The sequence below is a fragment of the Dermochelys coriacea genome, chromosome 6 (assembly GCF_009764565.3).
Source record: "Dermochelys coriacea isolate rDerCor1 chromosome 6, rDerCor1.pri.v4, whole genome shotgun sequence".
Lineage (NCBI taxonomy): Eukaryota > Metazoa > Chordata > Testudines > Dermochelyidae > Dermochelys > Dermochelys coriacea.
This window is the reverse complement of record NC_050073.1, coordinates 24,871,308-24,898,814: the sequence shown is the minus strand read 5'-3', so window position 1 is coordinate 24,898,814 and position 27,507 is coordinate 24,871,308. Positions and strand designations below refer to the sequence as shown.

The following is a 27,507-nucleotide window of genomic DNA, read 5'->3' as shown; positions in this document are numbered from 1 at the left end:
CTTCCATTTTGCTACCTGTACTAAAATAAAATTTTTAAAAAAGTTCAGATCTGTCACATGCCAATTTCTGTCTTCTGTGAAACCCATGAAAACCCACTGGCCTCCTTTGCAACAGCAGATTACATCACAGAAATTTTGCTTTTAGACAAGATTAATGTTTATGAAAACATAATTTACATCTAAGGTAAAGGAAAAGTTACTGTGACAAAAAGTCCAAGGACAAATGTGAATGTTTAAGCATATTCCTTTTATTCTAGGTTTTCAATATCTTTGCATGACATTTTAAGTTAAATGAATGCTTCACGTTGCATTATAAAATCTCTTCTTGTCCTCCAAAACCAGCATGATTCCATATATAATTGACTGTCTGTAACTTTTTCCCCCTGCAACAAAACACTTACTGTACAATTAAAAGTTAGACACTTATGCACAGGGCAAGATTGTTTGACTGATGGTATAAATGAGCAAATTGCGCCAGTGAACTTCAGAATCCAGGAAAGAAAATGTGTGTAAAAATCTAACAACATGGTCGCACTCATAACTTGGTGCTAGACAATGAGCCAGATTCTCCACCGATCAACTGACCTCCAAGGGTTTTCACATTGGGTGTAAATTCAACACAAAATCTGGTACAATGGACCTAAGCACTGCTTCTAGCCAAGGTGCCACAGAAGGATGCTTAAGACTTTTGAGAAATATGTCCAAACCACTAATAAATTCTCCCAACAGACCTCAGACCCAAAACAGCAACCCTTCTCCCTGTCTGACTGGAGGACAGACCCTGTAGAAATGGTACACTACTTACACAATGTGCTGTGCATCATGGGTAGGCTTGGAAAGATGGTCAATAAATGTCTATTTCACCCGTACACACAAACAGACAAAAATATATTTCCATTGACAATAACAGAAATTTACAGACAGGCAAAGAAAGAAAAATGCTGGTTACTAGAGTTGGATTTAAGGATATTTACTTCATATATTTTGACATGCGATGTTGACAATTTGTGTTTTAACAGTGACAAAGCTTTAACTTTTTGAATCTCAACATCAAATGTCATTAAATAATTTTGTCTGACCCCTGCATTGTCCCACCTCCATAATTTCCCAAAACTGTGAAAATTTAAAATTGATAAGAATTGAAAAAAAAATCTTTACTAATAAACATTGATATTATCCATCAAAATTATATATACAAAAAAAACAAAACTGAATTCTGCCATGTCTAGTCATGGGGCTATAGCTGCCATATGTTTAGTTTTAGGTGGAGGTGGCATGTCCCCCTCTCCTCCCAGTTTTCAGCAGTGGGAGGGAAGAACACAAGTGTCTAAATCTTTCTGTTTATTCTAACACAATATCCAGCCTTTTCTCTCTGTTCATTCCACCACAATTCTCATCAAAACCTTCATCATTTCATGACTTGACGACCACTACCTCCTTCTCTCTGGCCTTGACAAAGGCATGCTTGACAAAAAGGTATTACAGTCCATTCAAAATGCTGCTTCTAGGATCATTTTCTTGGCCTGTTGCTCTGACTGTGTCATGCGCCCCCTCCCAATCTACAACCCTCCACTGGCTTCCACTTTTGCACTGCAAACATGTGCTGCCTTTTCTTCACCTATAAGATTTTCATGACTGGGGTCTGCCCTACCTATTAATGACCCATTCTGGCCTTCAGTCTATGAAACTCTACCTATAAAATCTAAACCCTCCCAACAATACCAACCTGTAGTGCCTGCTCATCAAATTTTCCCCTCCAACACCTTTGTGCTCTGTCACATACTACTTCTTATGCATGGAAGAAACTCCCCAAAAAAATCTGCAAAGCCACGCCTGGTATAATCTTTAAAATTCCTCTCTCCTGTGATACCTACAAAACACTTGATTGAAAACTAGGCAACTCGTGTGCTGCAACTGCAGTGTTTTCCATTCAACATTGCCATTTTCCAGCAGCCTTGTCTCCCCCACTCACTGGATTGTTGTATCGATCTGTGTTCTCTTGTCATTTGCTTATGTTGTAAGCTCGTTGGAACAGCCACTCTTTTGTTACACGTGCACTTTGCCTATCACAATGCGTGCCTGTTAGGGACTCTTCCCAGAATGGATTTGGCCTAATAACACAAAATATCAGCATTTATACCTCTCTACTCCTTAAGAAATAAAAACATGGAAGACACTTGAGAGGAGGAACAGGGATATACAGTTCCATAGATTTTAAGGCCAGATGGATCATTATGATCATCTACTCTGACTTCCTGCATAACACAGGCAATATAATTTCACCCGGTGATTCCTGCATCAAACCCATAACTTCTGGTTGAGCTACAGCATTTTTTTTTTTTTTTTAGAAAAATCCAAGACTTCAAGTGATGGAGAATTCACCACATCCATTAGTAAGATGTTGCAATGGTTAATACCCTCACTCTTAAAAACCTGTTTCTTATTTCTCATCTGAACTTGTCTAGCTTCACCTTCTGTCCATTGGCTCTTGTTATGCCTTTGTCTGTTAACTTAAAGAACCCTCTACTGCCAGAAATCTCTTCCCCATGTAGGTATTATAAACTATGATCAAGTCACCAAACTAACAATCTCTTTGATACGCTAAACAGATTGACCTTTACAGCCTACTGCTATACATACAGTTTTTTCCAGAATTCAAATAATTCCTTTAGTTCTTTTCTGAATCCTTTCCAATTTGCCAATATTCTTTTTAAAAAGCGTGGACACAACTGGGCATGGCATTCCACTAATGGTGTCCCATATGCTATATAACCAGTGGTAATAATAATTCCCACTTTTCTACTTCTACTAGATAGGCCCCTGCTTAAAAGTCCAAGGATAGCACCTGCTCTCTTAAAGCCACCACATTGCATTACAACCTCATATTCAGCTGATTACCCACCATGAGCTTTATTCATTTTCTGAGTCACTGCTTTGAAAAATATACTCCCCGAACATGCTACAGTCCCCTAACATGTGACCTAAATTTTTGGTTCCTAGATATTTGACCTGGCATTAGCAGTATTAAAAACATATGTTGTTCAAGTAAATCCATTTCACCATGTGATCTAGACCACACTGCAGAACTGAGCAGCCTCCTCCACCAAGTTTTGTCATCTGCAAACTTTACCAGCAATGATTTTGTTTTCTTCTAGATTATTGATAAATATATTGAATAGCATTGGGCCAAGAACAGATTCTGACTAGAAATGACCCCACTGGATGATGATTCCCCATTTCCTTTAATGTCTTATGATTTGTTATATGAAACATCATCATTTACATGGGTTAATAGACCTTATGGGCCACATTCTAATCTCACTTAACCCAGTTTTACACTGTTGAAACTCTGCTGATTTATGGTACTGATTAACATCAGTGGGAGTGAGATAAATTAGATCTTTTGGTTTATTGTGTACCAGAAGGCAAGATATTGTATATTTTGACTGATTCCAATAGATTATACTTCAACTACATTAATACCGCTAATAAAGAGATGCTGGAATGCCAAAGGTGATGCAGAATCAAAAGAAAACAGCAACTATATGTTTCTGACTTGCCTAGTACTACAAAAATTAAAGAAAATTGTAGTTATGCTGTTGGTTCTTTAAATGTGAGACTTTTGTGGATGGCTGATTGCTTTTTGCCTTAGGTACAGCATATCTGCTCTTAATCAGTTAAGAACATTAAATAGATTATTTGCTTTTATTTGCTGCTGTAAAACAACATTTTATTGCAAACAAAAACAGACATAAGAAGCAGCAGAAGACAACATCAGCCTAAAAAAAAAACAAAAAACCCCCCACACTTTTAGGAAAAGATCCCCCCCACACAATTAAGGGTACACTGTCTGGCCATACAGATTTTGCTACATACAGTTTTTAATCTTTTTAATACCCTAATTCCCACACATCATATTTTCACTGACGGTCATGGATTTTGCTTGTTCACAAAGAACCTCCTTCTACTTCGATGGAGAAAGAAACACACTACATGTTCATCTCCCTCAGTACAGTGTTCAACTCAGACTTCCACCACAATCACATAACACACTGCATACTTGTGCACTAGGGTGATCAGATGTCCTCATTTTAGAGGGATAGTCCCGATATTTGGGGCTTTTTTTTTTTAATATGGGCTTCTATTACCCCCCACCCCGTCCCGATTTTTCACACTTGCTATGTGATCACCCTCTTGTGCACATATGTCTACCCTGCGTATTTGCTAATGATGTTGAGATTGTAATTAAAGTTTTCTATTACATGTGTTGAAGGGAGATTAGTATGTTTCCTTATCTGCTGGAGGTAAAAGATGTGAAAAATGTATTATGTGGGTGTTAGCTCATGGTGAAGAGATGTCCCATAAATTGACATTTCCTTGCTTTTAAGAACATAAGAACGACCATACTGGGTCAGACCAAAGCTCCATCTAGCCCAGTATCCTGTCCTCCGACAGCGGCCAATGCCAGGTGCCCCAAAAGGAATGAACAAAACAGTTAATCATCAAGTGATCCATCCCCTGTTGCCCATTCCCAGCTTGTGGCAAACAGAGGCCAGGAACACCATCCCTGCCCATCCTGGCTAATAGCCATTGATGGACCTATCCTCCATTAATTTATCTAGTTCTTTTTTGAACCCTGTTATGGTCTTGGCCTTCACAACATCCTCTGGCAAAGAGTTCCACAGGTTGACTGTGCATTGTGTGAAGAAATACTTCCTTTTGTTTGTTTTAAACCTGCTGCCTATTAATTTCATTTAGTGACTCCTAGTTTTTGTGTTTTGAGAAGGAGTAAATAACACTTCCTTATTTACTTTCTCCACTGCAGTCATGATATTATAGACCTCTATCATATACCCCCTTAGTTGTCTCTTTTCCAAGATGAAAAGTCCCAATCGTATTAATTTCTCCTCACATGGAAGCTGTTCCATACCCTTAATCATTTTTGTTGCCCCTTTCTGAACCTTTTTCAATTCCAATACATCTTTTTGAGATGGGGCGACCACATCTGCATGCAGTATTCAAGATGTGTGCATACGATGGATTTATAAAGGCAATATGATATATTCTGTTTTATTATCTACCCCCAACATTCTGTTCGCTTTTTTGGCTGCAATGCACATTGAGTGGATGTTTTCAATGAACTATCTATCCACAATGACACCAAGCTCTCTCTTGAGTGATAACAGCTAATTTAGACCCCATCATTTTATACGTATAGATTATGTTGGGATTATGTTTTCCAACATGCATTACTTTGCATTTATCAACACTGAATTTCATCTGCCATTTTGTTGCCAAGTCACTCAGTTTTGGGAGATCCTTTTGTAACTTAACTATGTTGAGTTGTTTTGTATGATCATCTGCAAATTTTGCCCCTTTTTCAGACGATTTATGAATATGTTGAATTGAACTGGTCCCAGTACAGACCCCTGGAGGGCACCACTATTTACCCCTCTCCATTCTGAAAACTGACCATTTATTCCTACCCTTTGTTTCCTATCTTTTAGCCAGTTGCCAATCCATGAGAGGAGGTTTCTCATTGGGTGGTGAGGAAGAGTAGGATGTCACACTTAATCAACCTATAGTATTTATTGATATAAAAATTAGCTCAGTGAAAACCAGGACAGTCAACAAACCCAACCAAACAACGTCAGGATGCATAATGCTGAAAATGTTATAATGTCATTGTATAAATCAATTTATTTATATGCTTATCCTATCTCAAAAGGATATAGCAAATACAGAAGGCATTCAGAGACAGATGATGAAACCTGAGGCATGGAAAAACTTCCATAGGAAAAGAGACTGGACAGATTGGCATTGGTTAACTTACTTAGGAGTCCAAGTCAGAGATTTAGGACAGAATTATAGAGAATAATGAGTAGTACAGAGAAGATCATCTGAGTACTTCAGTTTGTACCCTTAAAATACAAAAAACAAGAAGGAATTCCATGCAATTAAAAGGAAGCAAATTTAAAACTGATAAAAGAAAACACTGTTGTCACATTGCATAATTAATCAGTGGAACTTACTACCACAAGATATCACTGAGGCCAAAAACCTGTAGGATTAAAGAGTATCGGACGTTTATATGGATAAAGAGAACATTCACAGTTACATTAGACACTAAAAAAACAAAAGGAATGTAAACCCTTGTATTTCAGGGAGTAGGCCAACCTCTGGCAGGCATCAGGAAAAAATTTCCCCTAGGAGCAGGTTGTTCCATAATTGCTCATTACTGGAGTTTCTTTCGTCGGAAGCATCTAGTACTGGCCACTGTCAGAGATAGAATTTTTGACCATTGGTCTAATCCATTCTAGCAATTCCTGTTACTATCAGTGCAGGCATTACAGGTTTAAAAATCACATGCATTATTACTAGACCAATGCAGAGACAGAAAGATACTTTATGTAAGTATGAATACGCCGAGGCATATGGAAATTATTATTTTTTCCTAAATGAACTTCAATAAATGCTCCATTAAACCTAGAAGGGATGCAAACAAACCAATAAGAAACAGTGTGATATTTCCTGCCCTTTCTAAATTCTGACAAATTGGAAAACAAATTAATTCTAAGGAGTTTTGGTACAATGAACATCCGTGGCCTGGTTGTTTAACATAAGTTAATTAGAACTGTCCTTTGCATAAGGGTATACATAAACTATTACTTGAAGGGTCAAATGTCACAGGATCACGTGTCTCAGAGTTCATATTACCTTGCTGCAGTTACAGAGAATGCTTTGAAAAATAAATACAGACACTTTCATTAAGAAATAAAACATTACTGACAGAGTCACAAAATAGGGTTTGTTAATATGGAGATACTATGCACTCATTATTTCAGGGAATACTTATTACAGTTGTGTAATTTTGAATCCTAGGATACAACTAAGTAAATAATTTCCTTGTGGATTGTTTTCACACTATCTATGACATTTCTTTGCTTGTAACTTACAATATTAATAAAATGGATCACTCACAAAATATTTTAATTATATGTGCATAGTAATCTGATATTCAGTTGAGATGCATTTATTCTGTAGAAAAAATATTGTGAAAAATATCAGAGCTATGCGATCTCAAAAACTGTAATGCAATTGAAATACAGTATAGTTAAACTTTCAAGGCATACTGCAGGGTCCATTTGTTTCTCTTGGCCTTTAAGAAGAGTTAGAGGATACCGAAGCACTAGGCAATATGTTGGGATATAATTTACATTTAGGGCTTCTGCTTGGTAGAAAGGAAGAACTGATTAATATTACGAAATCGAATACAAATGTAATTTGATTGATAGGAAACACAGAACCTGTGTAAGGGCATATTTTACTGTTCTAATTCAAAAGAATAAATATTTGAAGTTATGGATGCGAAACAGATTAAAATTACCGCATCACTAAAACCGTGTGGTTTAACAGTTTAAGCAAGAGGCCTTATCTTGAGCTCTTTATTTAGGTGGGTAGTCGTTACTCTCACATTCATCCTATTTACTTTCACGGAAGTATGTTGACAGTAAAGATTACTTGCACGAATATTTGTTAGCAGAACTGGACCCAAGATGATTTATAAATTACTGCCAACATGAAAGGGAATAGGTCCAACGTCCAAGACCACAATTATTGCCTCAGAGACACAGGCCTATCAGATCTGTTGCCCAACCCAATGCAGAGTTAGAGACAATGATAGTTAGCAAGGCAGACATTTTATTAGACATTTGTAATCATTTGGATATTTTAATATCAAAACATATTCAGAGCTTTAATGTATGTTTCCCTATTGGTGCTTCTTCTGGGTCCTGCTACCTCATTCTAGCCAATTTATTTATGAAAGCTTTTATTTCAATTTTATATTTTATACATAAAATACATTAATCCTCTCTTAAAAAGCCACAGAGGGTAACTGCAAAAATCAGTTGCCTGTCAGACAAGATCTTTAAAGGTTGAACTCCACTGGAAACTTGAAAGATATTTTTAGTGGTTGCTTAAGGCTGAGCTCAGATGCAACACTCAATTTTTCAAAAACAGACATTTGCACACACCGTTATGGGCTTCACTGAATGAACATTTGTGTTGGTAGATTACAACCTTGCATGTCATGCAAATTGGGTTGCTAGATACATAAAGAATATTTGCACATGATTGCGCATGGCCTACTGGACACATAAAAGTAAAGACCAAACAGAATTCCTCATTATCATTGGCCATTAATGCTCGTTACTGCAATGGTGATTATTTGGCTTTGGGCTTTCAGGCCTGGGTTTACTTTCCCCATGGTGAACTGGCTAGTATTGATTTGATTTGACTCAGATGGAAGAAACAAAACAGCTTTTGTTTAATAAACGCAGCCCTGCCAACGTGCCAAGTCTCATATCTTCTAAGGGACACTTATTTTTTCTGAAGGATTTTTAAATCAACTTTAAAAGTCTCCTCTTCTTTTCAGGGAGTATGTTGTGTGTTTTTCTATGACATTTATCAAATTAACGGTGTTTGTTTTACACCGCCCCGGTTTGGGAGCCCTGTAATCCAGGTCAAATTCAATAGATAGAAGACGGAACCAGCCAACTTGTCCGGCACGTTTCAATCCATCAAGCCAGCAACTTCCTGTGCCTTGAACTAGAAGTCCTGCCCGGGAGTGAAATCCCCGTCCGCCCGGGAGAGGTTTTCTCCCCAGGGCTCTGGGAGAAAAGCTTTGTTCTGCTTCAGGCACTTCACGTTCACTCCCTTCCCCAGGATCCGGGTTAATTGATACCAAGAGTCCACAGTCCCAGCAAAATGTCCCCTCGCCTCTCCCAGCCAGCAGCAGCCACCCAGCCGGGCAGTGCGGTGAGAAAGTTACCGATTGCAAAGGGCAGAGCGGGGCTGCCGCGCGCTGCTCTCCTACCTTGTGCCTGAACTCCCGGGCTACCTTCCGCTCCATGACAAGGGGGGGCCCCGAGGCTGCGGCTGCGGCTTTCCCCGGGCTTGCTTCCTGCTCGCGGGCAGCTGCTCCTGCGGCTCCGCCTGGTCCCCGGCAGACAGGCGAGCGGTGCAGAGCCCGGGCCGTGCGCTAGAGGGAGCGGCGCGGCAACAGGGCACCTGCCGCTCAGCGGGGTGCTCACCACTTCCAGGCCCCTCTCCGCCGCCAGCTCCTCCTGGCTCTCCTCCCCGTGCAGCCCGTCTCCCTCCTCTCCCGCGGGTAACTGCTGACACTCAAGGATCGGCGCGAACGAGCAGAGAGAGCCTGGACCAACAGAGAGCTGCTGAAGCCCCGCTCCCCTTCTCCCTTGCTTACCCATTTTTGTGTCTCTTTTCCTTTTCCCTATGGCCAGCACCTATCATTTAAAAACAAACAAACACGAATCGGGCTCCCAAAACCGGGATATTGACTTACACATCATGAGTTTTCTTTTTTAAAAAAATACATTTTGAAAGGGGTTTTTTTGGGGGGGGGGGGATTGAACCTTTAGGGTATACTCAGCCAAGTCTTCAAGCATTTCTCTGCAGCCATGACAGCACTGCCAACTCTCAGGATTTGATCAGTTTGGTGTTTTTTCTTAAAGCCCGAGGTGAATACTCAAGACATTTCAGCTTTCCTAAAAAACAAGAAGTTTTTAGCCTTTGTAGTTGAAGCTCAAACGCTCCAGCACCAGGTGGCAAATAAAAGAGAACCCAAAGTAGGCGTTTGTTTGTTTCTTAGGGCTGCATTGATTCGTGATTTCTGAATGCTTGGGGTTGTCAGTACTACCACAAGAATAATGAATTTTTTTTTAAAATGGATGTTGAGGGTTTTTTTTTTTTAATGGATGTTGAGAGAGAACCCATTTTTCCAGGGTCCTTGGGGCTTTAATAGAACCAACAAATATTGCCAGACTAATGACAAAAATCACTAGAGTTGGCAACACTGTGATAATTCTCTTGGGTAAGGCTGAGATCATGAAGAATCCAGTGAGAGTTTATTGAACCAAAAACCTTGGCAATTTCCCATCTGAGTTTTAAATCCTGGCATTCTTGGTATGCTGCTCTTTGACCACACCAGAGTGAAGAGGCTCAGCACCTGGCACAATCTGTTTGACAGTTTGTAAAGCATTGGTGACATCAGTAATATTATTTATAAATGCAAAATATTTGGGGCTATAAACCAACTTTTCATCTGAAAAGAGCAAGTCATATACACCGTGGTGTAATTTAAGTGACTTTTCTTGCATCCTATCAATACAAATCAGATGCAAAAAGTTATGACAGATTATAAAAACAAGTCTGCCAAAATAAGGGAATTTAGATGTATTTGTTTGCTATTCTTTCAGTCCCTCCTTTAGTACTTAGTTATTGCAGCTGACATGGGCCTGATCTTTATTATGAGAGCAATCCTTATTCAGATGAGCAATCCTACTGAAGACAGTGGTTACTCATGTGAGTAAAGTTATGTACATGCTTAAATGTGTATAGGACTGGAACCTAGGAGCTTCTAAAAAGAAAAGAAAGATTGGGCCCCTGGTCAGGAGCCCAATTTGAGGTTCATTTATGTCAATAGCAAGTTTTCCATTGATTTCAGCAGGCTTTGGATCAGGCCCCAGGTGCAATTCCTAAACACAATGGGAAGAATTGAGGCAGATATGATCGCAGCCTCACCTCTGCATGCTTTGCTTTCAACCCGGCCCCACTTTAAAAAAACCCAGTTTTTATGGTTTTTCAGCAATACACATTCATTTACTTAATAAATATGACCTAATAATATGCATTTCTATAAAACAATGTTACAGGGAAGTTACATTATTATAAATACGTTAGCCAACAGGAAGACAGCAGGGGTGGTGATGTGGGATTCTGATTGTGGCACAACAGCAATGCAAATAAATAAAAGTTCAACTTAGATGGTCTCCAAAATATATTTTGTTAAAAACTGTATACTTATACATTATGAAATGTGCTATATGCACATAAATCGTTTAATTATAACATATACTGTACTAACAGGAATAAATTGCAGACCAAGATAAGACTAGGGTGAAAATTCTGGTCCCCACTGCACTCTGCATTATTCTGGAAGAACAAATGGAGTTGGAAACTGTCCGCATCTCACAGAGTTGGCTCCTGCACCAGCTCCTCTGCATCCAGTGTGTGTGTAGCTGGCAGATAATTTATTGGAGATGTTAAATGTTGTCTGAGTTTAAACCTGGCTGGGGTAAAACCTGTAACGGGCTCCTTCTCTTCTGCCTCACTACACCGGCAAAACACAGGCATTGCAGAGGATGTGGACCTAGGGCTCTTACTAATATTTAAGAGGACAAGAATGACATTCAGTATATCCACAGATCTGTAGTAGAGACACATAATATTTTCCTGAAACATAGACAAGAGCCTGACCCTAATGAAAGCCAACACACAGCTGAATGAAGAGTAAATGCACACAAATAGTTGACAGAATATTTGATGCAGTTTATATTATAGATGGAACTGGTGGCACTGCTTATAGTCAAAGCTGCCTTACACTTTCCACTATGACAGGTTTCAGAGTAGCAGCCGTGTTAGTCTGTATTCGCAAAAAGAAAAGGAGTACTTGTGGCACCTTAGAGACTAACAAATTTATTAGAGCATAAGCTTTCGTGAAGTGAGCTGTAGCTCACGAAAGCTTATGCTCTAATAAATTTGTTAGTCTCTAAGGTGCCACAAGTACTCCTTTTCTACTTTCCACTATAAGACCCTGTTTTCAGTTGCTTATAACTTTACCAAACTTAGACAATTGAGACTGTAATTTTCAGTGCCTCAAGATGATTTTTTAAGTTTCAGATAAAACAATTCAGCTATTTCCAAAAATGAGATTTAAGATATAAGACAAGAAGTTGGAGGTGGGGGTACAGGGGAGCCTGGGTTAAGAAACCTAGGAGACTGGGGTGAAGAGTTTGGTGTAAGACTGAGACTGGATGAGGATCCTGGAGAGGGAATCTGGCAGGCAAAGTGAGAGGAAGATTGGGACAGTCCTGGAGCGTGAAGAGAGAGTTTAAGACAGGAATTTGGAGCATGGGGAGGAGAAGGAAGAGGACTGGGACAGGGCCAGGATGGAGGAGACAGGGTCAGGCTTGGGAAGCACAGGAGCTGAAGGATCTGTAAGCACTAGAGAATACTCCCTGCCGAAACCTGGGGTGAAACACACAAACAAAAAGCACATCCTTAACTTTATTGCTGGTTGTATCTTTGTTAGTCCAAGGAAGTAAGAAAGATGAGAGAGGTGAGTAAGATCCTTTATTGGACCAACTTCTCTGGTGGAACCAGGTGGAAGGTACAAGTTTACAAGCTATACAGGGATCCCTATTGCTTGCTTCATTTCAAGTGACTGCCTCCAATATGTCTTGTCCCTTCTCCTTAATCTGTCCCAACTTGTATTTAGCTCAGGCATTCTGCTTCCTTCTCCAAACATGAAGAAAGGCTCTATGTAGCTCAAAATCTTTGCCTTCCACCAACAGAAGTTGGTTCAAAAAAAGATATTAAGTCACCCATCTTGTCTCTCTCATACTTATCTTTAGGCACATGAGTAGGCTGAATGCCTTCAATGAGACTACTCATGCATGCAGGACCAGGGTATTAACATGGGATTGTGCCAGATAAATGATTTTAGTGGGAATTAGATGCTTAACCAGCTTAGGCACCTTTATACATCCCACTAGGTGCCACTCTGTATCTTTGGGTGCCTAAATACTTTTGAAAAGCTAGTCCCAAGTAAACTGATCGTATGCATTGCAACACACTGGCAAGTAGCTTCTAAGTAGAAAAGTGATTAATATGGCATTTCAGTACACAAACTTTCAAGCCAGACATTTTCATTGCAGAATGCAGAAATAGGTATGCAATATATTTTAATTCCATCTCATTCAAATGTGACACCTTCCACAAAGTAATAGTCAATGAAAAGTGAAGTAATTATGATAGTAAATTATTTTTAAACACTGTTATCTGAAACCACAAGGCCTGATTTCAAGCTTGTTTGAACCTGTCTCTCCTCTGCCCCTCCGCCCCAATCAGCATAGCTCCATTACCTAATTGGGATCAGAATCAGGCCAGCCTGTCCTAACCCAAATCTGCTTCAGTCCTCCTAGGCTGATCTCATATTGGGAATTTCCCTTGCTAGTATCATTTAAGGCAGCAGTTCTCAAAGTGTGGGTTGCAACCTTGTTTTAAGGGGGTTACCAGAGCTGGTATTAGACTGGCTGGGCCCAGAAGCAGAGCCTGAGCTCTACTGCCTGCGGCTGAAGCCTAAGCCGGAGTCCCACTGCCCGGGGCTCAGGCTTTGGCTTCAGCCCTGGGCAGCTGGGCTCAGGTTACAGCCCCCCCCCCCCCACTGATGAGAGATGAAGCCCTTGGGCTTAGGCTTTAGCCCCACTGCCTGGAGCAGCAGGGATCAAGTAGGCTCAGGCTTCAGTCCCCACTCTTGGGGTCATGTAGTAATTTTTGTTGTCAGAAGGGAGTCATTGTGCAATGAAGTTTGAGAAGCCTGGATTTAGGGTTTATTCTCCTGTCACTTGCACTGGTACCACAACAGGCTAACTCCAATAACTATAACAGAGCTACTCCTGATTGACACATAGAAATGCAAAGAGAACAAAACTTATAGCCTACTTGCTTCCTCCTGTAGACAGAATGGCATTTTGCATAAAAGTATAGATATGATAAAACAAATACCACCATACACAAGCTGGAAGGAAAAAGAATCAGTCAAATTCATTCTGTGGGGAATGCATTTTTTCAACTCCTTTAGAAATTGCCCTAAATCCTTCCAGGTGATAATGCCAAATTGCCTCTTGGTAGATCAATGCTAGCCAATTCTACTTCGTTCTGTATGTTATTAAACTGTGCTAATGCCCTCAAAGTCTTGTCAATGCTACAAAAAATTATCCAGTGCTGACACTGCATGTCAGCAAGGGGAGCAGCTGAAGATGTTTTAATTTTAAGTGTAGACAAGGGCAAAAATGTATTCAACACCATTTCAGAAATCATTGTTAGAGCATAGGTGCCTCCATCATACAAACCCCTTGTCTTCTCCCTATAGCAACCCCAGCACCAAGGGGCACTTAAAGGCTACTTCTCCCAAGCACAAGATGCATGATCTTATCTTTCCCTTGTCTCCCTACATAGATAAAATAACATGAAAGGTACGAAGAAGGCCAGTTATACATAATGTATAACTTATCTGCAGAACTCACAGCTGCAAGATATTATGGAGGGAAATCTTTTTGTAAGAGGATTAGACATATAAGATTGAAAGATAAAATAACTACTTTTTTCATGCTTCAGGTGATAAATTGGTCAAGTGAAGTCAGAAAGAGCAGTGGTAATGCAGTGTTAGATGTATTATGGAGATTTTATACCTCCTCTGGAGCATCTGGTATAGAACTCACTGGAGACAGGATAATGGACTTGATGTACTATTGGTCTGTTCTGGTATGACAGATGTCATGTTACTGTGCGTATAAGCACAAATATATATGTATACAAGTCCACAAACCCATCCCATCTTCTGAAACAGCATGCTTGAGATCTGGTAAGCTAGTTCTGAAGATTACATTATTTCAAATATAAACCATATTAAAATTTGATGCAACTCTTTTTCCTTGTTAGCTTTGGGGAATAAATTCCTTCTTAACAAATAGAGCACACACAGACATCAAAATGGGCTTGCTGTTGGTTCCAGAGATTGTTTTTTGATCCTTAAGAAAGTGGAAAAGATAGACAATGCAATCCTTATTACTTACAACCAGTAGAAAGGTTTCAGTGAAAAACAACAACCTTGCATACTTTTATAGTTGGTCCCAAAAATGGATTGCATTATCTATTTTGCCTGTGTCAGCTGGATCCCGTTGCTTTTGATCTGTTTTCATAATTCCCATTGATGTCAGTAGCATCAAAGGCAGTATACCTTGTGGGCCAGTGAGAGGAGATGGTGAATATGAGTCCTGCCTTGGACTGAAGGCAGTGTACAGCCTAACATACCTGTTTGGGATTATTCAGAAATAATTGTGTAGAAATTAAAGAGGAGAAACCTTTTCCTGTCTGCCTTTCTCACTTTCAGTCTCCCCAATGTTTACAGATTGATATTTTCATCAAGAATTCCATCTCTTTTCCATCGTTTCAGTAGAAATGAAACAATTGTTGCGGCAAGAAACACAATCCACAGGGACAAATTACAAAGGGAGAAAAAAAATCTTTTTAATGACTTACTGTTAACAGACTTCCTAAAGCAGTCAGAAAAGAACTCTTTTCATTTGAGACAGTTCTCACCTGGCACTGGCAGCCTCTAAAGCCTCTGTTATAAGATATGCAAACCTGAAGAATAAAGGGGAGTGAGGGGACAGCAGATGGAAGAGGGATAAAATGAAGAAGGGAGGGAGACAGAGAGAGAAGGGATCAAAAAGAGGAATGATAGAAGAAAGAGGGAAAGATAGAAGAGATGAGTGAGAAGTAAGAAAGAGGTAGGAGAGAGGGGAAGGTGGGTGTGAAAAGTATTTCCACACAGAGGCAATGAGAGGGATGGAGCTCAGGAGTGTGAGTTTACAATGAGAAAGGAGTAGGGTTACCAAAGACTGTGGAAATCACAAATATCAGCCTAGCTCTCTGTTCTCTCCACACCTCTTTCTCCCTCTCTCATTTTGATGTTCAATGATAAATTTGCAGCTGGGAAACTTTTATGCTGATGCTAGCATAAGTAATCCTTCTATTAAGCCCTGAGGAATACTTGCTGGAAGCTGGTGACAATTGCTTGAAAGTGATAGTGGCAGATCCTTCTAAATTCTCAGCAGCTAGGTCTGGTGCTTGAGTTTAGCCATGACAAGCTCTAGCTTCTGTGAATTTTTTGTGTGGGTATGCCCTTATAGGGTACAGAGGGTTGCGTTCTTATTTCAGAATTGTGATACTGCTAAGTATTTCTGAAATATTAGGAATGTCTCAGTATGAAACAGATAATGAATGTGAATAACCTGAAAGAAAATTCATCAGCAGAAACCATTTTCCTGAATTTACAACATATCTGGGTAGGAGGAATTGTGGGTTGGTGAGTAAAACACAAAACCCACCATAACTTCATTTATTCCCACTGTTTATTCTCTTTCTTTAGGATGGGGTTTCCCTCTTACAGGAACTTTCCCCCGTCCCATTATGCCTTCCTGAGACTGGCCTTTTAAATTTGGCAGAGCTAAACAGCTCCACCTTTAAGTAGTAATTTAGTAACTAGATGCTTGTTGTATCTTTCTCTCTTTCCTTTTTTTTTTTAAATATTTCTCAGAAACTGGTATATTTGTACTTGAATAATGTACTGATATGTTATCAGCTCTCCTAACTGTGAGCTTTATAGAAAGCTGAACACAACTCTTTATTCATAGTGGATTTATCTAACTACTTAGTCATGTATACATGGTGCATGCTACCAATGTGATTTGCTTTTGTCTGAATCCAGCTCTTGTGAAATAGGTATTAGTTTTTGATGGATTTTATTGTTAAAATTTTTCATGTAACTTTTCCATCTCCTCTCTGACAACATTTGATCTTGTAGTCCTAGTATGGCTATCGCCTTCAATGGGAGTTCTGCTTGGGTTAGGACTGCACAATAGGCCCTTACTGTGAAATGAAGGAAAGGTCTGGTGATTGGACTCTCTTATAGAAAGACTTCTCTACATGTTCTTTTATTTGTACAGTACTTGCCTTTACATATGGCATCTGCTATCGGTAGGAATAGAACTGCTGATCAGCCCTTGGTGTAATCCTAGAAAGGATAGGCAGCAGAGACATCTCCATTCAGTCACCATTCTCAATGATTCTGGAATGCATTTCCCACTGCTTGCCAGAATATAATTGTGGCATCCTTCCAAGTAAGACTCAAAGCTTTTGTCCCCTTTTAATTTATGCTGTTTTGCCCTTTTTTAGTATCAGGTGATCTTCAGGGCATAGTGCAAGGCTTTTGTTTAATTAGGCCCTTTAACTAGCTCCTGCAATTTGTCAGTGAGATTCTCACCCCAGAATTCTGCATTCAGTGCAGCTTTAGGCTTGGGCCCTCATTGCTCATGGTTACATGCAGAGTATACGTGTATTGTATATTGGAGTGGGTTGTTGGGCTTGTTTAGTTGGTTTTGCTCCTGCTGTAGGATATCTATGGCCAAGTTAAATTTTTTAGTAATTTCAAAGGTATGTAGAAACCCTTGAACACATGCACATAAGGAATTTAAGTTTTTATCATGTTTAAAATAAAACAAGGAAACTTCTAATATTTCCATATATTTGTCTTTAATAATATTTGCCACTTCTCTAGTAGCTTGTATCTCTAGTACCAGATCAGAGGATCTTGATGTGCTTTACAGGTATTCATTAATTTAAATTCCGCATTGCTCTGGGAGGTGTAACTAAGGACCTACTCCTGCTCCCATTGAAGCCAGTGGCAAAACTATAATTGATTTCAATAGGAACAGGAGTGAGCCCTAAAAGCCCAAATTCGTGCAATGAACTCCTAGTGCCCAACCCCTGACATCTGCATGGATCCAGGTGCAAAATCAGATCCTAAATGATGTACTGAAGGTCACAGAGTAAGTCCATAGCAGAATGGAGAAGAGAAACTATACCACTGGACTTCTAGTCCGGTTTGACCACTAGACTATACTCCCTCTCTATTGTTTATACAAAGGAAGTTTCCAAAAAGATTTAGTGAACTCTCCCTCTGTACTCCTAGAACCAAAGCATCCCATAATGTCTTAAAATAACATATATAGAATATGGAAAAATATCATAACATAAGAACTGCCATACTAGGTCAGACCAATGTTCCATCTAGCCAAGTATCCTGTCTCCAAACAGTGTGCAGTACCAGAGCTGCAGAGGGAGTGTATGCAACAGGGAAGTTGGAGTGATACATCCCTGTCTTTCCTTCCTGGCTTCTGGAAGTCAGAGGTTTAAGGTTGCCCTAAAAATGAGGCTGCGTTCCTGACCATTGTGGGTAATAGCCACATTATTAGACCTATCCTCCATGAACTTTATTTCTTTTTTTGAACCCAGTTACATATTTGGCCATCACAACATCCCATGCCAATGAGTTCCACAGGGTAATTTGAGCTGTGTGACACAGTACTTCTTCTTGTTCTTGTTATACCTGCTGGCTGTCAATTTCATCTAAAACTGCTGTATTCACTTTTCCCATATCATTCCTGATTTAACAGACCTCTTACCATATCCCCCCTAGTTGTCCCTTTCCTAAAATGATAGCCCTAATCTTTTTAGGTTTCAGAGTAGCAGCTGTTTTAGTCTGTAGCTGCAAAAAGAAAAGGAGAACTTATGGCACCTTGGAGACTAACAAATTTATTTCAGCATAAGCATCCGTGAGCTACAGCTCACTTCATCAGATGCATTCAGTGGAAAATACAGTGGGGAGATTTATATACATAGAGAACATGAAACAATGGGTGTTAAGATACACACTGTAATGAGTGATCAGGTAAGGTGAGCTATTAAATCCCCCTCCTCCCCCGCTCTCCTGCTGGTAATAGCTCACCTTAAGTGATCACTCTGGTTACAGTGTGTATGGTAACACCCATTGTTTCATGTTCTCTATGTATATAAATCTGCCCACTGTATTTTCCACTGAATGCATCCGATGAAGTGAGCTGTAGCTCACGAAAGCTTATGCTCAAATAAATTTGTTAGTCTCTAAGGTGCCACAAGTACTCCTTTTCTTTTTGCTAATCTTTTTAGTCTCCCCTCATATGGAAGCCATCCCATCCCCTTGATCATCTTTGTTGCCCTTCTCTGAATCTTTTCATACAGTGCAGTTATGGTCCTAGTGCTATATAAAAGAACACCTTACTTAACTGTTTTATGTCTATTTGATTTAAATAATGAAGAAGATGCCCCTACACAGCTCTAAACACCCCAATGTGTACAGTACTGAATATTACAATGTCACCCCAACACCATTATTTTGGGTGCTGGACTAGATGACCTTTTTAACTCCCTTCCAGTTACTCCTACTTTTCTATGATCGTTTCCAATCTTATCTGCTGACCTTGGTACCAAAACCAAATGTTTGAGTCCTGTTAGAACTGGAGAGCCAATGCAGTTATGCGAGAACGAGCTCCTCCAGACTCAAATTACTGGGGCAGATTCTTTATTATTGCTAATGCACAAGCCAGAAAAAAAACAAACAAACCAACCCCAATAATTTCCAGCTCCCCAGGTGTGTTTGTCCGGCTGGTAGTTAGAAAAAAAAAAAAAAATCCGGTAGTTTTACTGGTAAACAAGGCCAGTGCCGTCTGGAGTCACTGACACTGGATGAGGCTAGAAGCCCATGTTACCGGGTCGCTGTTCAGACTAGAACCGCCCCTGAGGTCTCCAGCGATTGTGAGGGAGTCACCGAAGAGAAGGAGGGGGCGGGACCAATTGGGGGGCCTTTGATAGCGGCCCAATGATGGTAATTAGAGGAGTCGCCGGGGGGGGAGGGGGGAACAGCCAGCCGTAGGAAGAGCAAGCGAGGGCTCGTCCGCCCCGCTCTTCCCGCCGCCATGTGCCCGGCGTGCAGGTAGGGGAGCAGGCGGACCGGCTCGACTTCGCTTTCCGCCGGCCTCCTTCTCCGGGGGGAGTTGAGCCTCCCGCTCAGTCCGACCGGATGGAGCCCCGCTTCCAGCCCAAGTGGCTTCTCTACGTTGGGCTCTTCTGGGTCTCCCAAGGTGAGCTGCGCCTCAGGAAAGGAGGGGCGCTCTGCTGGGGGGGGGGTGGCGGCTTCGTCCCCCCGACCCCTTGGGTTAGCGCGCTGCCCGCTGCCTTTCTCCGGCGGGGGAGAGGAGCCGCAGGCTACGCGCAGTGTGGACGGGGGATGGGGCTAGAGCTGTGGGGGAGCCGGGGGGAAAAGCGGCCCCGCTAGAGCCCGGGGGAAGCAGCCCGACAGCTAACCCCGGCTACTGTCTTACAGCCCGGTCTGCGTGGAGCGCCGGGGCGCAGCCCGCGCCAAGCGGGGACCCTCTGCTCCCCAGGTAAGAGGCGTCAGTGGCTTGGCTCGTTATCATCTCCGGGGGGCGGGCGGGGGCTGCGCTGGGTCTTCTTCTGCGCCCACTCGAGCCGCTTCGGCTACCCGGGGGCTTTGTGGGGACCCCCGTTCCCTCCCTCCCTGCTGCCCCTCCAGGGACACCAGGAGCCGGGTCTGAAGAGCAGACGGGATTCTCCCCCAGGCTTGCCTGGCCGGTCGGGGGGGTTACAGGAGCTCCCTGTGCGGGGAACAGCCTGGACTCTGGCTGCTGCTGGGCAGCTGGTCATAATTGGGGGCGCGCCGAGCAGCCCGCAGGCTGGGCTCAGCGGCTTAGGCGGGCCGGGCCTGTGGCCTCAGACGCTGGAGAAGCCCCCGGGGAGCTGGGGCAGGGAGGTCGGCGTAGCCCCCCGCCCCGGCGGCCGCTGGGGCAGGGCCGTCGGCGTCGCCGCCCGCAGCCGTGTAGGGCTGGAGCGCAACCTCGCCGTGTGAGGGTTACGCCTGAGTAGGAAAGGTGCGGATTACCCCCCGGCGAACAGACCCAGCCTTGTTCTTCTCTTCCCCAGCAACGGCAGCCGTGCAGGGCCGCGGAAAGGCGATCCCGCTGCGCCGGCAAGGCAGGTAGGCGAGGCGCAGCCGCTCACCTGGGGGAGACTTTCCGTGCGGGGCGTGCTAGTGCACAGCTGCACTCGGGCCACGAGCTCGCCATTCCTGTGCCAGAGGAGGGAGCCCGCCCGCGCGCCGAGAGCGTGAGCCGCGCTTACGTTCCATCGCGTTCTCCCGATCTGCGAGACAAACTCACTCTCCTTGTCAGCTACCCGTGTTGGGCAAGCTGTGCTCTCACAGGCCTGCAGTGAGCTCTGATTGTCTTTAGCCCCGCTCTTTTTTACGGGGGTGGTCTTTTGCCTTTATGATTTATCGAAAGGTTAGGTGATGGTGGGGAGGGAGAACTGTGCCTGAACCCTATCAAAAAGAAAAGGAGGACTTGTGGCACCTTAGAGACTAACAAATTTATTAGAGCATAAGCTTTCGTGAGCTACAGCTAGCTCACGAAGGCTTATGCTCTAATAAATTTGTTTTCTTTTTGCGAATACAGACTAACACGGCTGCTACTCTGAAACCTGAACCCTATCAGGAAGAGAACAGGTACATCGACTGACCTGCTTAAATGTTAGACATCCTTAAAATGTCATTTAAGAGTACTATTTCTGGTGGTTTCTCTAATCTGGAATGATGGGAAATTAAACTAAGATTTTAGAAGGTGCAAATTAACGGGCGCTGCAAATGAAAATTGAATTTTTTTTAAAAAAAATTGATTCAATCAAGTGTGCTCAGAAGATCACATTTTATATTTCTTCCACTAAGCATATTTAATTGATGGTCTTTAGCAACATTTCATACAGGGCAGTACTTCAAGGATTAATGAGCAGTGTATAGGGAAGAGTGTTGTTGTTGCTTTCCGCAAATGATGTCAGCCTTGGAAAAATTATATTTAATTTGAGTACTGTGTAATACATTGTTCACTGAGAGGTACTATCAGTCAGTGCACTTGAAATATTTTGTTGGATCTGATGATTCTTTAAGAAGACTGACAAACAGTTTTCAAACACAATATAATTAAAGTAATTTTAATTTTAGTTCAAATTTGGAGTCTATGAACTCCTTTTTTTTTTTTTTTTTGTACTTCAAACCTTTCTAGCAGCATTAAAAGTCTCTTTCCCTATTCCCTTAGCAGCAGAATGTCAATAGTTGAATCAAGGGAAACAGATAAACTGTAGGTTGAAAACCTCTAATTAACAATGATTGGACATATTTAGAATTTCTGGGTAAAATAGGCTCCTTCAGCCTTTAGAACATAATCTTATAGGGTGCAGAGTGTCATCAATTCAGTGGGAACTGAGCTATGTCCCACAGTGAGTGAATCTGGGTCCTTTGTTACTAAAGCAAAGCAGTTAGCTAATTGCAATATTAAATAAAACTCATGAGCTAACAACATTAGATTTTAATAAATCAGTGCTGATTTTTTGTACGTATTTTACTTTGGCAACAGAATACTATCCTACTCAGCTTGCTGCTGAAGTGCAATTTCCCTTATTACTTTGAATACTTTTCCATCTTTGATTGGGGGTGTGGGAAAATCCCATTTTGCACCCTTTAATCAAGTTCCCAGAAGGGAATCTGATTCTTTCTCTCCACTGTTTGTTTCTGGAAAAGTTCAGTGGAGAGAGAAATATGCTACACAGCCACAAACAGGTAATTAAGTCAACCACAGATAAAGTCAAAGGCTTCCTTGCTTTCTTTAAAAAGGTATTCAGGGAACAGTAACTGGTTCTTTGTTCCTTCTGTGTTAGGCTACTGATCCTAAATCACTTAGCACAATCTTTTGTGGGAAATACTGTGTATATCTGGTAGATTTAAAAAAGTTAGCTATGGTCAACATTCCATTATTGAGATGGAAACACTGATTAACTTGTGATATGAACAGTAGTTATCCTACCTCCTTTTGAGTCTTCTAAAAGTGTTAGAAAACTGTAAAAAGGATTTGAACATTAAAACTCTTGAGCATGAAATATTGTAAATAATAAAGGTAACCACATTTTAAGGTCATTTTATGTGGACGTATTTGTTATGGTTTAATTATATTTAAGAAATTAAGAATGGCCATACTGGGTCAGACCAGTGGTCCATCTAGCCCAGTATCCTGTCTTCCAACAGCAGCTGTTGCCAGATGCTTCAGAGGGAATGAACAGAACAGGGCAATTAATCAAGTGATCCATCCTCTGTCATCAAATCCCAGCTTCCAGCAGTCAGAGGTTTAGGGACACCCAAAGCATGGGGTTGCACACCTGACCATTTTGGCAAGTAGCCATTGATGGACCTATTCTCCATGAACATATCTCAGTCTTTTTAAAAAGCTATACTCTTGGCCTTCACATATCCCCTGCAACAAGTACCACAGGTTGACTCAGCCTTGTGTCAAGAATTACTGGTTTATATTTGTTTTAAATCTGCTGCCTGTTAATTTCACTGGTACTTGTGTTATGTGAAGAGATAAATAACTCTTCCTTATTCACTTTCTCCACACCATTCATGATCTTATAGATCTCTCTCATCTCCTGTTCTAATCATCTCTTTTCTAAATTGAACACTCCCAGTCTTTTAATCTCTCCTCAGATGAATGCTGTTCCATAACCATAATTATTTTTGTTGCCCTTCTCTGTTTCCAATCCTGATGTACCCTTTTTGAGATAGTGGTGGCCAGAACTGCATGCAGTATTCGAGGTTTGGCCATTCCATGGATTTATATAATGGCATTCTGATATTTTCTATTTTATTATCTATCTCTTTCCTAATGGTCCCTAACACTGTTAGCTTTTTTGACTGCCGCTGCACATTGAGCAGATATTTTCAGAGAACTGTCCATGATGACGCTAAGCTCTCTTTCTTGAGCAGTAATAGCTAATTTAGACCACATAATTTTGTATATATAGTTGGGATTATGTTTTCCCATGTGCATTACTTTGCATTCATCAATATTCAATGCCATTTTGTTGCCCAGTCACTCTTTCATTACATTCATGAATAATATAATTTTTCCAAATTTGGCAACACATCTTAACTGGGAATTGTTAAAATAACATACCAGGTATCTTTATGTCAAATGAATGATTAACTAGATTTTAATAGTTCAGATGAGCACATTCTGTACACTACGATGTAACTGACACTGTGTGAAATAAAAATAATCACTTCAATCCTTATTTGTCTCAAGTTCTGCTCTTCTGTTTTCTTAAGCATAAGACTAAAATTGGATTGATGGCTGCAATTTGATACTTTGAGTAGTAGGGTTAATGGAACTCTTAACAGTTCTGAAGGACTTTTTAGAGCCCCAATCATAGTTTTATGATACTGTCCTTCTGTATTGCTCTTAACTGTTTGCAATTAAGGCAGAAGTGACTTGGCATTTTGGAAAATTTTCTACTCTGTGAACACCCTTGTTCGCACTAGGCTTGAAATGTAGTGTTTGATACATTTTTACAGGGTTTGATGCCTTTTGTATATCAATAGATTTTTAACAAAACTTAATGGCCATGGGTGCATTAAAGCACACTTTTTACAAGAGCTGATATAAAAATATTCCCTATTTATAATGGGTTGCAATAGAAAATAGAAAAAAAAAATGGATGGTCATTTTGAAACTGGTTTCCTATACAAAATTCTGCAGAAAATAGTCTTTAACTAATGGTTCTGAAAATAGGTGTTTTGTTTTTATTGCATTACAAGCACTGATACTGCATCTGTTACTATGTTATCTGACTATCCCATTTAATATAGACAGTCCCTTGTTAACCATATATTACATCAGAATCTAGATATTAGAAGCCACGTCTTCAAAAGCAAATGGATACAATTGTATCTGCAGTTTTTTCATATCTGTATATACCAAAATATTAGTCGTACATGCAAACTACATTTTTCCTGTAAATTGGGCAAATACCAAACCATACCATGGGCAAATTATATTTGCCTGTACATCTCCAAGGCTTTGCACTTTCAAGAAGTTATCAAAATAATTAAATGCATAATATAGGACTGTGGGTTTAAGCCCCTTTGATTAAATGGTCCTAAAGAATGTTGTCTCTTTAAATTTTCTGGAGGCTGTTAGATTAAGGATGGCCAGGGCTGAAAGGTTAGACTGTACTCCTAAACTGTTTTTAAAAGTGCTGGCGCGAGCTTCTATTGTTAGATTAGACCAACTCCATTTCAAATTCAAAGATATGTGATACAGATGCTCACTATGGAAGTAAGTGAAGTTGGGAGGCTGTTTGCATTGTGAATAGTTAAGTTACTTGATGGGAGGACAGAATGCAATCTGGGGAAAGAAAGAAACTGAAGAGATTAATATTGAAAGAATGCAAAAGAGAAAAAGGAATTGAAAGGGTAAAATAAGAGAATTGTGGAGCAATCGGAATTCCAACAAAGAACAACACATGTGAAATGGACTAGAATCAATGAGAGCCCCCTCCCCCCCAAAAAAGGTAATTTATTGGGAAAGGAAACAGGATCTAGAGGTATGTAACTCATAGTAACTTTGCAAACATGGAATGAGGGGAAAAAACAAGACAAATTAGAAAGCTTAGCTGCTTAGTGGAGATGACAGCAGAAGTATTCATGAAAAAGAGAACATAAGAAGAGAACTTGACCATAGTTTTGAGTAATTCATGATGAAAATTTACAGAGTTGGAGAGAGGGATTGAGAGACAGATGATGGGAAGCTTTTAGGCCTAACTAAAAGTTTATTGAAGTTGATTGAATGGCTCCCATTAACTTCAATGGACTTTAGATCAGGCCCTAACCTTACAAATAGAATAGATGTTTACTTTAAGAAAAGACCTTGCCTAACTGTGTCCTGTTAGTAAGGGTTATTTTATTTAGGAGTACAGCACAGATGCAATGGTAAACAAGTTTCCAGTAGTAAATTCCTAGGTTTTCATTTCTTGGACTATTTCATTTGGTGATGAGAATTTCCAAAACAGGAAATTTGTTTGCACTGAGTGCCTTTGTTAAATAAAAGCATTAAGGTGCAGAGGCTGTAATTGTTGGAGGTGGGGGAAAGAGGAGTGTGTGGATACAGTTTTTGTAGCTCACATTGGTATTTTGGAAGTTGGTACTATGTTTGTTTTTTTTTTTTTTTAAACCTCTGTATAATAACTGGAACATAATGTGTCTGGGGTCTTTTATAAGAATCCTTTATTCCAATCTATTTAAAGTCCTTTTAACCCTGCTAAAAAGTTGATGGCACAACGTGGCCCTAATCTATTTGACTGCTCAGAGTCATTATCTAGGTATGAAATCTAGTACAAAGATGAGAATTTACTACTGGATTTGAAGAGGTGAAAAATAGCTTGAACAAACAACAATATAAGTGTTTAAAGAGTTTTTTCTTGTTTTTGTAAAGGAGCCTGGAACTTCAGTTTATATCTCTTCATCTACTACAACATCCTCATCCTGGGAAAGAAGCTTTCGTAGTATGAAATGTGAAGCATCCAGTAAGCTACTTTTCTTTTTGAATAAGAAGAGTAATAGACAACTCATGAAATAGTTTGATATGAGTATTAAGTCTTACATGGGGAATTAGAACAACATGTGGAAAAAAATGTTTTTACAGCACTTACCATAATGGGGCCTGACCTGATGAATCTCCAAGTGCAATGTAACTGTTAGTAAATGTCAATAAACATCAATTTCACTATCAATACACAAACTGACAAAATATTTCCATCGATAATCAAAATGTACAGGTTGGCAAAGTGAGGAAAATGCTGCTTGAGAAATTTAGTTTGATTTAAGACTAAAACTTTGACATTTTGACAGTTTGTATGTTAACCGTTCTAAAACTTTAAATTTTTGAATCTCAACATCTAAGGTCATTAGATAATTATCTGATCCCCCATAATTTTCCATCACTGTGAAAATTTAAATATTTTCTGAAATTTTAAAAATATTGAGTTGTGCCAAGCCTAATAATAAGAGATACATGCCTTCGTGCTGTATTGGATAGTCACAACTCTTGAGAAACAGGTTAGAAAACAAAAATGATTTGTATTTAAAGAACCCTGTTTTTACAAGTTAAACTATAATAAGGCATCAGGGAATAGTACACTAAATATTAAGATGGTCAAGTAAACCCTAATATTTCTTCTTGGTGTTGGTATTGAAAGAAGGATTGGGAATGGAAGATATCAGCTATCCCAAACATTTTCCTGTCTGCAAATGTAATAAAACAGCCTCAGAGCTGCCTGGGGGCTTGGTGGTGTAGCAGCTGTACAATGAATATTACTCTCTATATTCAGAAGAACATTGGAGCAAGTAGCTTTGTAGAGAATGACAGACTAAGATTACTCCAGAACATGGCTACAAAAATCAGACACTCGGGGATCATAAATTAGGGGAGAAAACAAAAACATAATCCAAATACAGGGGAGTGACTGTGGTGTCAATGTGATAGATACTTTTTTCTATTCCAAAGCCCAGAATGTGGGTGAGAAATATTTACTCTAATGATCAGGAATGATCAATGACTCATCGAGAAGTGATGAGGGAAATTTAAACAAACCCAGGGAGGAGGGAGATGGGAGATTTTTGGCTGTGACAGACCTTAGGGTAGTGGTAATTATCCTCTTTTATACTTCGGCAACATTTGTGCAGTTAAAACACAAAAGCTGCATCTTCATTAGGAAAAAGGTGAGTTCTTAACTAATACAAAGTAAAATCCCATGAGATGCATCCCCTGTAGACTCATTAATTCAAGTATGGCTTTGCAGTGTTGCTGCTCATACTCCAGCTAGACCAACTCCACTGTGATTCATTTGAGTGAATGGGGTTGTCAAGGCGAGGTCCCAGTGAAGACCAGACAGGCTGTAGTTTTAACACAAGTTAGCAGGTCAAAGTAAACTCTAAGCTTCCCCTTAGTCTTTACCTTGACCTGCTAACTTGTGTTAAAACTACAATCTGCCTTGTCTTCACTAGAATTTTACTTTTTAAAT

General features: G+C 40.4%; 2 protein-coding genes across 11 annotated transcripts in view; one reads left to right on the top strand and one right to left on the bottom strand.

Annotated features, from left to right (window-relative positions):
* The window catches only part of USH1C (USH1 protein network component harmonin), a 126,833-nt gene extending 113,134 nt beyond the window's left edge, over positions 1–13,699 (bottom strand). For 4 of the 9 annotated variants that reach the window (XM_043517601.1, XM_043517604.1, XM_043517606.1 and 1 more), the window contains exon 1: positions 13,588–13,667. In XM_043517601.1, the coding sequence (XP_043373536.1) occupies positions 13,588–13,656 (69 nt within the window). In that variant the 5' untranslated portion in view covers positions 13,657–13,667. Of the gene's footprint in view, positions 1–8,878; positions 9,182–9,437; positions 9,570–13,587 lie in introns of those variants that run through there. The other 5 variants (XM_043517603.1, XM_043517600.1, XM_038405414.2 and 2 more) reach the window with 5 other exon arrangements.
* A 5,741-nt stretch (positions 13,700–19,440) lies between these two features.
* The window catches only part of OTOG (otogelin), a 173,636-nt gene continuing 165,569 nt past the window's right edge, over positions 19,441–27,507 (top strand). For both annotated transcript variants that reach the window (XM_038405412.2, XM_038405411.2), the window contains exons 1-4: positions 19,441–19,667; positions 19,910–19,970; positions 20,527–20,581; positions 25,920–26,010. In XM_038405412.2, the coding sequence (XP_038261340.1) occupies positions 19,607–19,667; positions 19,910–19,970; positions 20,527–20,581; positions 25,920–26,010 (268 nt within the window). In that variant the 5' untranslated portion in view covers positions 19,441–19,606. The remainder of the gene's footprint in view (positions 19,668–19,909; positions 19,971–20,526; positions 20,582–25,919; positions 26,011–27,507) is intronic.